At 53.9% G+C, this 13,482-nt stretch overlaps 1 protein-coding gene across 1 annotated transcript; it reads left to right on the forward strand.

Annotated features, from left to right (window-relative positions):
- The first annotated feature begins 901 nt into the window (after positions 1-901).
- Positions 902-11,228, forward strand: LOC115946093 (uncharacterized). The gene is made up of 5 exons (XM_031046700.2): positions 902-1,126; positions 2,220-2,350; positions 2,706-2,763; positions 6,952-7,003; positions 8,845-11,228. Exons 2-5 carry the CDS (start codon positions 2,244-2,246, stop codon positions 9,318-9,320), a joined length of 693 nt encoding a protein of 230 aa, XP_030902560.2. The 5' UTR covers positions 902-1,126; positions 2,220-2,243; the 3' UTR covers positions 9,321-11,228.
- Positions 11,229-13,482: the final 2,254 nt, after the last annotated feature.

Consider the following 13,482-nt stretch of genomic DNA (forward strand, 5'->3'; position numbering starts at 1 on the left):
ACCGCTTGGGTGTGATGTCCGCTTCCCGGGACATGCGGCGGGGCCGGGATGCTGCGATCCCACATCTCTGCAGGCAAAAAGGCTTATTTTGATTGCCCAAAACTGTGCCTCTCTCTCTAATGGGACAAGGCAATTACTGCTTCGGTTACGACCGGGTTTTCAACCTCTTTTACATGCGCTTGTCCATTGGCAGCCCCTCTTACTTCTGCACACATCAGCTTGCAAATACTGGCTGGAAGGGGAGAGTATTATTATTTGTCTGATTATTATTATGTATCAGTATTATTTCTTATTACTAATGTATTCTTTTATTTGTATTTATTATTAATGATAGATCTTGGTTTACAGCCAAGCACCTGTCCATCCATTGGCAGCTGGTCCAGACTGCTGGTCCAGTTGCTCCTAGCCCCGTGAAACGGGGAGGGGATCCAGGATGTAAAGTGATCCTGAGCAGGCAGGGATCCAGCACAGCTGGAGATCGAGGATGGGTGGGATCCAGGATAGTGGATGATCCAGAGTGTCCAAGATTCAGGGCAAAGGGACCGGAGTTGAACAAGAGGTGGGTGCCCAGGGACAGCTTGGTAGAAGCAGGAAGGGACTGGTTCTGGGGGCTCTTCTCAGTGGCAAGGCTGGATCTGTGGGTGCAGGGACCCCTCCTGGAGCTGCAGGTTTCAAGGCTGTGGGATCTGGGGGTATAAGAACCCTCCCGGGAGTACAGGACCCCTCTGAAGGCTGTGGGTTTGAGGAGTGCCGGCTCTGGGGGTGCAGGACCCCTCCACACATTCCCAGTCTCACAAGTACTGGCTCTGTGGGTACAAGAACCCCACCTGGGGTACCAGACCCCTTCTAGGATGCAGGTCTCTGAGCTGCTGGGTCTGGGGGTGCAGGACACCTCCTGGGAACCCGGATCCTTCCAGGGGGTGCAAGTTCCAGGGATGCTGGGAGCGCAGGACCCCTCCTAGTGGTGCAGCCTTCCCCTGACATGGAAACATGCTCGGTCGGGCCCGGGTGCTGACGGGTGTCCTGCGGGAGCAGGAAGCCGGGGTGCGGCGGGTGCCACCCAGCCACCGCTCCCATCCAAAGTTGAGCAGCGAGAGGAGCCGCCTGCGTCCGGCACTGCCGTGGGGTGAGTGACTTCCCCGGGGTGGGGGGGGAACCGGGAGGTCCTGAGCCATGGGGTGACCCCAGCCCGTAACTCGTGCCCACCCTGGGCTGAGGTGCTAAGCAAGGTGGGGTGCAGGAAAGCACCTTGAGCTGAGGCTGGTCTGGCTCGTCTCAGGGCACAGCTGGGGAAACTGAGGCAGAGCAGGTTGGCACAGGATGTGGTGGGTTGGAGGGCTCAGTGGTCCAGGACATCATGGGAGTCCCAGACCCAGTGTGTGTCCTAGGGCTGGCAAATCAGCTAAAGGAAGATACCTGGAGCATCCATTAGGAATAAATCCCTAATGAATTTTGTCCAAGAGGCAAAAGCAGTGCCAGGCTGCAACCTGCCTTCACACCCAGCCAGGGGGATCCTGGCTGCGGAGCTGCCAGACTGTGGGGTTCCTGAACCCCGGCATGGATCCAAGGGCTGGGATGTCGTGCCGGGAAGGCTGAGTCACAGCCGGCAGAGCGGGCTCAGCCTGTTCTGCGTTTGGTTTGCCGGGCTCTCATCGAGGAGGGCTCAGGGGAGCTCAGTTCAGCCCAAGTTTTAAACGGGAGAGCTTGGGAGGAAGAAGGAGCTGGATTTGGGGGCAGAAGGCTGGCAGTGTGTGTTCCCAAGGGAGATGGTGGGTTCAGGGGCATCTGGGGTGATGCAGTGGGGACGCCCTGTGCAGCAGCATCACTCCCCATGCCCCAGCTAGCTTTGCCACTTGCTGCCCCGCACAGCAGAGATGAGAGCAGCCACTGCTCCGAGAAGTCAGGATGGGGCAAGACTTCCCTGACCCTACCAGCAAGAGGGGCCATGGGTGCCAGCACCATGCGTTTGTTCAACACACGGAGCTTTCCTGCACCTGCAATCACACTAAGATACTCTGCCTCCTGGGAAGGGAGAGCAGGGTGGGATGATGCTGGGCATCCTGGGGGCATAAAGGGATGGGGAGGTATCCCTGGAAAAATTGATCCTGATATTAAAGGGAGAATGGGAGCCCCCTGCAGCACTCCCTACCCAGCCCTGTGCACCCTGTTATTACCCCAGCCCCCTTCAGTGGCCTGACTTGGGCTTGTTTCTCCCCCAGGTCTGCCTCCCTGCTGGGGCCTCAATGGCTCCAGTGCTGACAGCGGGGTCGGCAGCCACAGTGGCCTGGGGCTTGGCCACCACTGGCTTCTTGCTGCTGTTCCTGCTCCTCCTCTGCTCCTTCTTCCACAGGTATGTTTGGTTGGTATGGAGGGCAAAAAAGGAAAAAATTGGCTTCTTCCCAAGGGTTTGCCAAGGATATTGTGGGCTCCAGGGAAATGTCGTGGGTGGGGAGGAGCTGTCACTGTCCATGCCCATGCAGGATGGGGAGCAGGGAGCTCTGTGCTGGCAGATGCTCTGGGTGCAACCAGCCTCTGCAGGGTCAAGTGGAGAGGGGATGAGCACTGGGGCAGGGAACATAGGGTGAATAAACAGAAAACAGCAGCAAGATGAAAGGACAGGGAAGCTGTGTCACCTCTGAGCCCACCCTGACCCAGGCATCACCAGGGATGGGCTGCAGCTCCGCTGACCTCTCCTTCTTCCACAGGGCGAACCGGCCAGCTTCCACCCAGAAAACAAAAGAAAACTCTGAGCCTGTCCAAGGGGTGAGTCCCCAAGGGTCCCCACTGTGTTCTCTGGGAGCTGTCAGTGACTGCTCTTCCCACTGGCAGGAAAGGTGGAGAGATGGAGGCTTAGGGGGCAGTGGCCTGGCTCCATATGTCCTCCAGTCCATGTGTCGCACACGCTTTGACAGCCCTCCAGTGTCAGCACAGGGAACATAGAATCATGGAATCACAGAATGGTTTGGATTGGAAGGGACCTTCAAGCTCACCGAGCTCCAACCCCCTGCCATGGGCAGGGACACCTTCCACTAGACCAGGTTGCTCCAAGCCCCATCCAACCTGGACTTGAACACTGCCAGGGATGGGGCAGCCACAGCTTCTCTGGGCACCCTGTGCCAGGGCCTCAGCACCCTCATAGGGAACAACTTCTGCCTAAGAGCTCATCTCAATCTCCCCTCTGTCAGGTTAAAGCCATTCCCCCTTGTCCTGTCCCTACAGGCCCTTGTCCAAAGCCCCTCTCCAGATTTCTTGTCAGCCCCTTTAGGCACTGGAAGCTGCTCTAAAGTCTCCCTGGAGCCTTCTCTTCTCCCTACTGCCCAGTTTGTATATTGACCACCACTATTTACAGTATCCCTTTAATGTGTTTTTTTGTTAGGGGATCCCCTCTAAATTTACTCCAGTACTTCAGGATTCACACTAAAGGAGTACAAGGGGTTATTTCGGTTGGGGAAGCCAGACCATACTATCTTTCCAACTAGCCCAGAAAATGGATGGTGCTGGAGCATCAGGCCCATACCTGGTTGTCACCAGCAGTGCAAGGCCTGTGGGGGCTATGCTGTGACAAGCAGCAGGGCCACTGCACTGCACCTCGAAGCTTGGGGTGCAGGCATGGGGGGGGGGGGGGTGCTGAAGTTGCAGGGTTTGGTAGTAGTCAGTATTCAAATGAGAGCTTTGAAGGCTGAAATGGAGCAGGGTTCCCTCTGAACAGCAGTTGAACAGGCTCAGTCGGTTCTAAGTGATAGGCAAGCACTGCTCTGAAAGGGCAGGTGATGGCCTCCAGTGCCCTCAGTCGACCAAAAGGGAGTCTGGTTCAGATCCCTGCATCCAGAGAGGCGACCAGTGCAGTGATGCAACCAATCTGGAGAAGCCAGTGGTAGCCCTGGGGAGAGTTCTCTTTTCTTTCTGAAGGGTTGGGTGCCCTGGCATGGGTTCACCTAATGTTTAATCAAAACAAAGCACTGCAGAGGCCCATGGTGGTGTTGACACATTGTGATTTCTGCCCAGTGGTCTGAATGTCAAAATGAAGACATTCAATGAAGTGCAGGTGAACAGTGGGAGTAACTATGACTCTCAAGGTTGCCAAATGCCTTGTCATCTAGTCAGTGACATGCACAAATGGATGAACAAGATTCCCACTGTCCCTATCCAGTGAAAACACAGCCAACGGAACAGACTTGGCAGAACCAGTGGGGAACAAAGGCTCTGTTGAGCTTGACTCTAGCATGGTGCTGTGAAATGACATGAGAGGTGCAGAGTAAATGAGAGGCTGTGTGCTCAGCAGTGTGGAGCAACCTGCCCACCAGCATCCCGGCCACTGGTGAAATGCCACCTCTCTGTTCGTTTGTCCCTTACCTGGTGGGGCAGGGGGGAGAGCCCTGAGGGAGGCTCTTGCTTCTGGCCCTGCTCCGGGGGCAGTGGCAGGTGGGGGGTTGACTGGCAGTACACATGTCAAAGCACAGTGCGGGTGTCCTATGGTGAGCTCAGGGAGAATGGAAACCTCCAGTGAAGTAGAAGGGCAAAAGCTCGCTTGATCTTGGTTTTCAGTCCAAATACAGACTCGTGATCCTTCTGCTTTTGGGGTTTAAGCAGGAGGTATCAGGAAAGTTACCACAGGCATAAGTGACTTGTGACAGCCAAGCTTTCAGAGCAATGTTGCTTTTTGATCCTTCGATGATCTCTTCCTATCGTGAAGCATTAGATTGTTCCCCTACCAATAGGGAGTATGAGCTGGGTTTAGGCTGTTGTGAGACCTGTTAGTTTTACCCTGATGATGACGTGTTGTGGCAATAGTAATCCTGCTCAGTACAACCGCGGGTTCAGCCCCTGGTGAGCGCGCTTGGCTGAGGAGCCACTGGTGTGAGGCTACCACCTGGAGGCTCATGCCTGAAAGCCTCTTTACTGTTAGGGTGGTGAGGCACTGGAATGGGTTGCCCAGGGAGGTAAGTGAATGCTCCATCCCTGGCAGTGTTCAAGGCCAGGTTGGATGAAGCCTTGGGTGATATGGTTTAGTGTGAGGTGTCCCTGCCCATGGTAGGGGGGTTGAAACTGGATGATCTTAAGGTCCTTTCCAACCCAAACTGTTCTATGTTTCTATGATTCTAAGTCAGAATCCCCCCCGGCCGCAGTGACACTGCCGAGGCACCGCCGCGCCCGCAGTAGCTGCCCGCCTCTTGCGGGGCGGGCCCGGTGCTGAGCGACCGGAGGGGCGGACGAAGGCGGCTCCGCCTCTCCCCCGTCGCGAACCGCGTGGAGCTGGGGCACCCGGCGCTGAATCGTTCGTAGACGACCTGCTGCTGGGCCAGGGTCTCGTAGGCAGCAGAGCTCCCTCGCTGCGGGACGCGCTCCCGCACGCTCTCCCCTTCCCTCTCACCGCGGAGCAGGGGGGGCCGTTGCAGAACGGGGATGATGGGGAAGGGGATAGGGCTCTCGCCCCAACACCCCCTTCCCAAGTGACAAGTGACGGGACAAGAGGTACCGGCCTCAAGCTGCAGCAGGGCTGTGCAGGGGAGGTTCAGACTGGATATTAGGAAAAATCTCTTCACCGAGAGGGTGCTCAGGCGTTGGAACAGACTGCCCAGGGAAGCGGAGGAGTCACCGTCCCTGGAAGTGATCACAAATCATGTAGATGAAGTCCTCAGTGACATGGTTTGGTGATGGATTTGGCAGTCCTGGTGTAATGGCTGGACTTGGTGATCTTCCAGGTCTTTTCCAACCTCGTTGATTTTACAATTCTATATCTATGTTAGAAGCTTATTAAACTTGCTGCAGTCTTTTTATGGAGCAGTTTATGCAGAATAACCATAAACAGAACCAGAAGCGGAAACAGATTTTCCACACACCAAAGTCCCTTGTATTACTTGCACAGTATCTCATTGAGGCTGGTGTGTCACTCACTGCCCAGCTGCAGGAGGGGGGACCTGAGGTGTCTCAGGTCACTGCTCCCCGCTCATGCAGCAAGATGATCCGTGCAAGGCAGTCAGAGCAGTCCCATCGGGGTCACCAGGAATGCTGTTCCGCAATTGAGCATCCAGTACCTGCTGTGCCAAACACCTACACACAAAGCTGAGACGCTGTTCTCATTCCGAATCGCACCAAATCGGGTGCTTGGTGCTGAACCACAAAGCTCTCACCCCTCCCTCTGCCCCTTGTCCACTTCTATACATTTCAAACAGCAAAAATCCGTGTTTTCCGGGTATGTCACACTCTGTGTCTACTATCATTGGCTCTTCCATTCTCTCGACTCTGTTTAAAGACACAGCACATACTTCTTTCACAACGCACATGCTCTGGGGGTGGGGCTGGGGCTGGTAGGGAGCTTTTACCATGTTAATGACTAAAGGTTAATGCAAAGTTGAGAACAAAATTCCTCATTGGCTTTATCAGGTTTCTTTTCATTCCTTGGGATGATTTGTTTCAAGGACAGAAATTCCTGATTAGAAGAGCCTTACAAAATCATGTCTTGTTAATTGAAGGGCAGACTGACCAAGTGCTGACCTGTCACAGGTGTGCTTTATGTTAAGCAGGGAGAATCTGTCCATTTGTATCTGCCACACGAATGCCAGTGTGTGCATGAGTGGGTGCTTGGCATCCTCTCCAAGCGCCAGGAGAGGATGCAAAAGTGCTGGGGAGGACGGATGCACACGTGCTGGTGAACAAGCACCAGGAGGGGATGCACAAGTGCTGGGAGGAGGATGCACAAGTGCTGGGAGGAGGATGCATGAGTCCCTGGGACATGCACAAGTACCAGCAGAATGCACAAGTGCCTGAGGAGGGCTCCAAAAGGACTTTGGGGGTTAAACGAGTGCCCAGAGGGGGATACACAGCTGTGGGGGAGGATGGATGAGTGCTGGGTGAATGCACAAGAGTTAGGGGGGACACACAAGTGCTGTGGGGAGATGCACAACTGCCCAGGGAGGCTAATATGTGAGCACCCACTTGTTCCTGCTGCAGGTGAAGCTGGCAAGGCTGAGCTCCAACAACAGGGGAGCAGCGCTGTCAGGAGGTAGGTCCTGCAATGGGGACGGTGAATGTGTTCCTCTGCCATCCCTGGTGCCGCTGCTTTGGGTGTTCCCTGGGCCCTCAAGCACACAGGGACATGGGTGCTCCTGTGGAGCACCTCCCCAGGTCCTGCTGTAGGTGTGGGATGCAGCAGGATGGGGATCCCCATGCTGAGATGCCGGGCAGTGATCGAAGGTCCCTGGGCTCAACTCTTGCTCAACCTCACTCAACTGATCCAGCCCCGTTAATGATTTGCCCAGCTGATGAACTTGGAGGAACGCCGGGGCTCGGCAGGACTTTGAGCCAGCCCTTGGGCAGATGTGTGGGGCTGCACCCCTGCACCCCCGGGCCGGGGTCACTGCAGCCAAAATCAGGGAAATCAGTGAAGCTCATTAGCAGCAAGCAGCTGATTTCAGCTCCCTGATATGGAGAAGAGATGAGGATGCCCTATGGCCGTTGAGAAGGGGCTCGCAGGTGGCTGCATGGTCCAAATGAAGCTCCTAAAATTCCCAGTTACAGCAATGTATCCCAGTAAAACCTGCCACAGGTCCCAGTTCCTCTGGCAGGATTGTGTCAGGTGTTTCAGAACACTCCTTTGGCCTCCTCTGTGGCCTCCTCTGCGCAGATAAGAAGTGAATTGCTTTAAAAAGCTTTAAAAAAGATGTTTTAATGCTCCAAACCTTCCCACTGGATTAAGTGTTCAGCCCATTTGCTTTTCCACAGAGCCAAGATGAGTTTCTCTTCTCGTTTGCTCCAGGAACCCTTTATTTAGCATGCTGGGTAACAAGGATGATTACAGCTCATGTATTAATAATTTCCCCTTTTTGCCACACTGTAGCTGAGCTTCAGGGTGCTCAAATGAAATTCCTGCTCCTCCTTGCACTATGGTGGGGGCTCCACAGTATTTCATGGGGTGGCCCCACCAGCTCACCCCCCAAACCCTATTCCTGGGGCTCCCCTCGCTGCAATTCCCACTCCCAGCAAGGTATCCCTAGCCCTTTCCTGCTTTTCTGCAGTGGCGCAGGAAAGGAACCCCTGACAGTGAAGTCTTGATACTTTGGGGTGCATAGGTGGGATGCTGGGGTTCACCACAGTGCTCCTGCAAAGGGGGTCACACTGGGATGCTCATGTTGGGGAGCTCAGGTGGCAGGGGCTACTTTCTGCCAGGACAGAGCTGTGGGGTAGGGGAGACTTCACTGGCCCTGAGGGGCTCTGGCCCAGATTTGAACCCACCTCTGTGCGGTACACACGCACCCCAACCACAGCTGGAGCACCCCCAGATCACACGGGACCGCCATATCCCCGCATATTTACTGCAGGAGGAGAAACACCAAGGTTACACAGCTTTTCCAGAGTCTCCTTCGCCTCTGGGGCAAGCAAACCGGCTGAGAGTCCTGCCTCACCGGCTCCCCGTGTTGACAGACCCTGCACAGAGCAGAGCCTCCTTCCTGGATAAATATTTGACCAAAGGCATGAGTTGCTGTGCAGGAAGGAGGGTGGCAGGTCCCAGCGCCACCCTGGCCCATGGCAGGGAGCATGGCCCCGCCAGCAGCCCAGGATACTTGCACTGGTTTTAGACTGCTTTTTATTATCTTGCTTACTAAGAGTGGAGAATGGGGATGGAAGTGGGAGTGGGGCACATTTAATTACTGGGTGTCACTTTACTCTTGCATCAGCCAGGGATGCTCCCCAGTGTGATGGCTCTGGGGGTACCCTCTCCAGTCTAGTGGGAGGCATCCCTGCCTGTAGCAGGGGGTTGGAACTGGATGAGCTTTAAGCTCCCTTCCAACTCAAACTGTTCTATGCTTTTATGTTTCTACAATCCCCAATTCTCCCTTCCTGCAGGCACCCCCTCTCCTGATGAGCTGCAGGATAAACCCACAGCAGGGGACCCCAGGCTGAACGTGCCAGACTGCACACTCAATTCCCACACACTCTCCGAACCAGCCTTGAGGACTCCAGAGTTTCTGCGGCACCGGGAGCTGCCGGTTCTGCCAGGGAATGCCAGCACAACCGTGGTGGATCCTATGCCAGATCCCGATGGACGAATCTATGAAAGCATCCGGTACAAATCTGAGACACAGAAAAAGCCTGGGAATGCTGACAGCACCACGGGGGACTCCCCATCTCTGCCCACCAAGGATGAGCTGAGCATTTCCATGCAGGAGATCATCACCCAGGAGGAGCCGGGCAGCGAGGGGAGCCCTGTCCCTGTGTATGCCCGGGTGTGCAAACAGCGCCGGCAGCCTGCCAGGCCCCCTGAGCCCCAAGAAGAAGAAGAAGCTCCATCACTGCCGGAAAAGCGCTTTGATGTGGGATAGGATACCCTAGAGATGGTTTGGAGCTGCCTCAAGTGGGCCTGTTCATACAAGCTTGCTGGAGGGTTTTCCCAGCTGCAGACAGCAGCCATGGAGAGCTGCCTGCTCCCTCCCCAGATCTGACATTAAGCATAGGTGGCCCAGGTTATCTCTTGCCATCCAGCATGGGGGTCCCTGGGTGTCTCCCCAGGACATCCCCATTGCCCATTGACTTGTGGGGAGCGGGAGGTGGGTGACCCCCACGTGGGGCTGACTGAAGAAAAACCACAGAAGAAAAATGTGTGATTATTTTTGGAGAAGGTCCAAAAAGAATCCAAAAATGAATACGGTGTCTGGGGGTGTGCATCAAGTCTGAGCCAGCAGGGTGCCAGCAGTGGCACCCTGGCTTGTGTCAGCAATACTGTAGCCAGCAGGATGGAGGCAGTGATTATTCCCCTTTACTCAGCACTGGTGAGGCCATGCCTCAAATCCTCTTTTCAGCTCTGGGCCCCTCATTACAAGAGAGACATTGAGGTGATGGAGCAGGTCCAGAGAAGGGCAATGGAGCTGGTGAACAATCTGAAGCACAAGTCCTGTGAGGAACAGTTGAGGGACCTGGGGGTGTTCAGCCTGGAGAACAGGAGGCTCAGGGGTACCCTATCGCTCCCTACAACTGCCTGACAGGAGGTTGCAGTGAGATGAGAGTCTGTTTCTTCTCCCAGGTAGAAAGCAATAGAACAAGAGGAAACAGCCTTAAGTTGCTCCAGGGGAGGGTTTACATTATATATGAGGAACAAATTCTTCCCCTAAAAGGTTGTCAAGCACTGGAACAGGCTGCCCAGTGCAGTGGAGGAGTCACAATCCCTGAAGGGATTTAACAGACATGTAGATGTGGTACTCAGAGACACGATTTAGTGCTGGCCTTGGCAGTGCTGGGTTAAGGGTTGGGCTTAATGATCTTAACGGTCTTTTCTAACCCAAATGATTCTGTGATTCTACCTAGGTCGGACTCCCTGTTAAAAATCACCTGTAGGAATGTGTTACTTACATGGATGGAGAGCTGTGTAAATAGTCCTTAATTGCTATTTTAATCATTTTTAACAGGCATGCTGTGCTCTCCTTCATCCCTGGGGCAGTTTGAATGAGTTCTGCTGGGGGGACAAGCATCCTGCCATGAAGGCTCAAGCAGGGGTGCAGACAGCAGCTGAATTTTGCTGGATCCTAGGTGTGGGCTGGCCTGATAGAACCGTGGGACTTGGCTTATCTTCCCCCCTCAAAAAGCTGGCAGGGCCCTGGGGAGGCCTGGAGGGAAGCATACAATAGGAGCAGCAGTTATATGGCGTGACTGAGATAACGCTGTTGTGCCTGCTTTCAGGATGTCACTGTACCTCTGCTATGGATGCAACCATCCACCAGCCCCAGGCAGTTTCATGGGGACCAGCATGGCCTCATCTCCCTCTTCCCTGCTTCCCATCACCTCTCTTTTGCCATTTGATGGCTGTCACCAGCAGATGCTCATCCTAAAGCAGGTAGACCCAAGGAGACCTGTCACATCCATCCCACCACTGAGGCACGAGGGACTGGCTGCTCCCATCTCCCAGCTCTCCATCCCAGCAGTCATCCATCCTCTCCTCCCTCCTTCTCTCACCATATAAACCTCCAAAGCAGCCTGGGCTACAGCCTCAAGAACTCTTCCTCCCCTTTTTGCTCCTGAGCTCAGTATCCCAGCAAAAACACAAGCCATGTCCCACCAGGATGTGGCATCATCTCCCCAGACTGGGCTTCTCTCCTCCTGCGTCTGCCCCCACCAGCACCAACACCGGTGGCCACAGACCACAGTGGGGAATGTGGGAGGTGACCTTGCCACAATGTGGTGGCTTTCCTGAGGCTGAGTCAGGGAGAATGAAAAGAAAAAAAAGGATTTCACTTTAAAGGGAAAAAACCCCTCCACCACAAAAAAACCCAAAACCCTGCAAGGTTATTCCTGGTGCAGGAGCTGGGGATGTTTCTATTTTCACTTGTTTCTGGATGGCAGTGTGCTTCTGCAAGCACAGGGGTGAGTCAACTTGCACAGCCCCGGCATGCTGGGTCCAGCACGACTGTGCTGACGTGACTGTGTTTGGGGAGGCAAGGCTTGGGTAGCTCAGGGCCATGCAGAGTTATAGGTTTCTGCTCACCTGGGTCTTGCCCCTGCCCTGCAGACCCACCATTCCCTTCAGCACCGGCTGACATTGGTGGAGGGAGGGGCTGCCACTCAGAAGCTACGGATAACTGACCCCACAGGGTGGTTGTGGCTGCTGAGGTCTATATGCTCACCTGCCTTCCTGTGCACTCATCTACCTTCCTATGCACTCACTTGCCTTCCTATATGCTCACCTGTCTTCCTAAATGGTCATATGCCTTCCTATACACTCACCTGCCCTCTCTATACCCTCACCCATCCTTCTACACATCCACCTGCCTTCCATATGCTCAACAGCCTTCCTAAATGCTAATATGTCTCCTATACACTCATTTGTCTTCCTATACAGTCATCCATCATGCACACCACCTTCCTATATGTTCAGCTGCCTTTGTATATGTTCACATGCTTTGCTATGCGCTCACCTCCTTTCCAACACACTCATCTGCCTCCCTGTACACTCATCTGCCTTCCTGTATGGCCACCTGCCTTCCTGTACACTCATCCACCTTCCTGTACACTCACCTGCTTTCCCATACGGTCCTGTAGTCCTATGCACAGAGGCTGTTGGTATCATCCCCTGAGCTGGAGCAGTGTCTCCATAAGCATGCAGGAGAGCAGGCATGCACCACTCCACACCATCTGCAACCCTATAGAGAAACATCAAAAACTGAGATTAAAGGGGAAAATGTTGTCTTCCTCAGCAGGTTTCCCTCCTCACAGCTTTGCTGTCACCCACAGCACCCACCCTGTTCCTCCACACAAGGACAAAGGTCCCAGACTGTATCCCAGTGCTGCCAGGAAGGAGAAAGGGGACAGTTCACTGTCCTGTGAGGAGTGTGGGGGCTGGAATTGCTTGAAACATCACTAAAGGAGCTGAGGTCTGGTGCTGCTGGTGGAATTCTGTGCAAAACACCATTTGAATAAAGAGAAAATAAAACAAGGGGGGCCAAGAGATGCATAAAGGTCCCTGGCTGCTGCCCCAGCATTGGGTCAAGTCGACCAAATCCCTCACACCTGCGCACCTGCAAGTAATTTTAGTAGCAGAAGGGAAACACTACATTTTCAGGAGGGTGATGCATGAAGATTTGAAAAGACTGAAGATTTTCCTGTTTTGAGTCTGGTTTTCCCTTACACCCCAGAAGGAGTGTGTGTGCATCTCCCTGCCCTGCAGTAAGTATTAACCCATTGGTTGATTTGCACTGGGATGGAGATGAACACTAACAACAGCTTTATGAGTGTCCTAAAAGTAAGGGAGAGGGGTCAGAGCATTTGCAAGCTCATCCATCAATCACAAGGGCCAATCTCTATGAAAGATGATTCCTTTCATCTGGTTCTGCCAGAATTATTTGGGTTTAGATTTCATGTACCTAAAAGAGGTGTCTCTGGACATTGCTGCAGTTGTCCTTGGAGCCTCAAAGAAGAGGGTAGGGATGTTCCTGGTCTGTAGTTGGATAGGAAATAACTCAGGACTTTCTCCACTGGAAAAGGCAAAGGCCAACTTCCTCTCTCCAGCCAACTAAAGCATCTTTCATTAAAAAGGGAAACACGTTAACTAAGTAAAACCCAATCAACTCCTGCCTCATTTCCTATCATAGAATTACAGGATGGCTTAGGTTGTAAGGGACCTTAAAGCTCATCCAGTTCCAACCCCTGCCACAGGCAGGGACACCTTCTACTAGACCAGGTTGCTTCAAGCCCCATCCAACCTGGCCTCGAACACTGCCAGGGATGGGGCAGCCACAGCTTCTCTGGGCACCCTGTGCCAGTATCTTACCAGACTAGGGTAAAGTCACCTCCTGTTTTGCCTCCAATGGCTGGAGCAGGTTGGTGTGTGCTGCAAGATGGGTACAAGAAGATGGAGGTCAGAGAAGGTGGTGAGATGCTGCTGGGTGCTGGTGACCCCGGTACAGTTGGGCTCAGAGGGAAGCCCTTGCAGATGCAAACAGGTGGGCAGCTTCAGAAATACCCATAATATTTCACAAACACCGTGGCCAAGAGTTG

Source organism: Melopsittacus undulatus, chromosome 3, assembly GCF_012275295.1.
Source record: "Melopsittacus undulatus isolate bMelUnd1 chromosome 3, bMelUnd1.mat.Z, whole genome shotgun sequence".
Lineage (NCBI taxonomy): Eukaryota > Metazoa > Chordata > Aves > Psittaciformes > Psittaculidae > Melopsittacus > Melopsittacus undulatus.

Bases quoted from the DNA above. Each gene is read 5' to 3' on its own strand.
- LOC115946093 (XM_031046700.2), top strand. From the start codon at position 2,244: ATGGCTCCAGTGCTGACAGCGGGGTCGGCAGCCACAGTGGCCTGGGGC. The intron at 2,351-2,705 runs GTATGTTTGGTT...CTTCTTCCACAG, and splicing joins CTCTGCTCCTTCTTCCACAG to GGCGAACCGGCCAGCTTCCA. The intron at 2,764-6,951 runs GTGAGTCCCCAA...TTCCTGCTGCAG, and splicing joins ACTCTGAGCCTGTCCAAGGG to GTGAAGCTGGCAAGGCTGAG.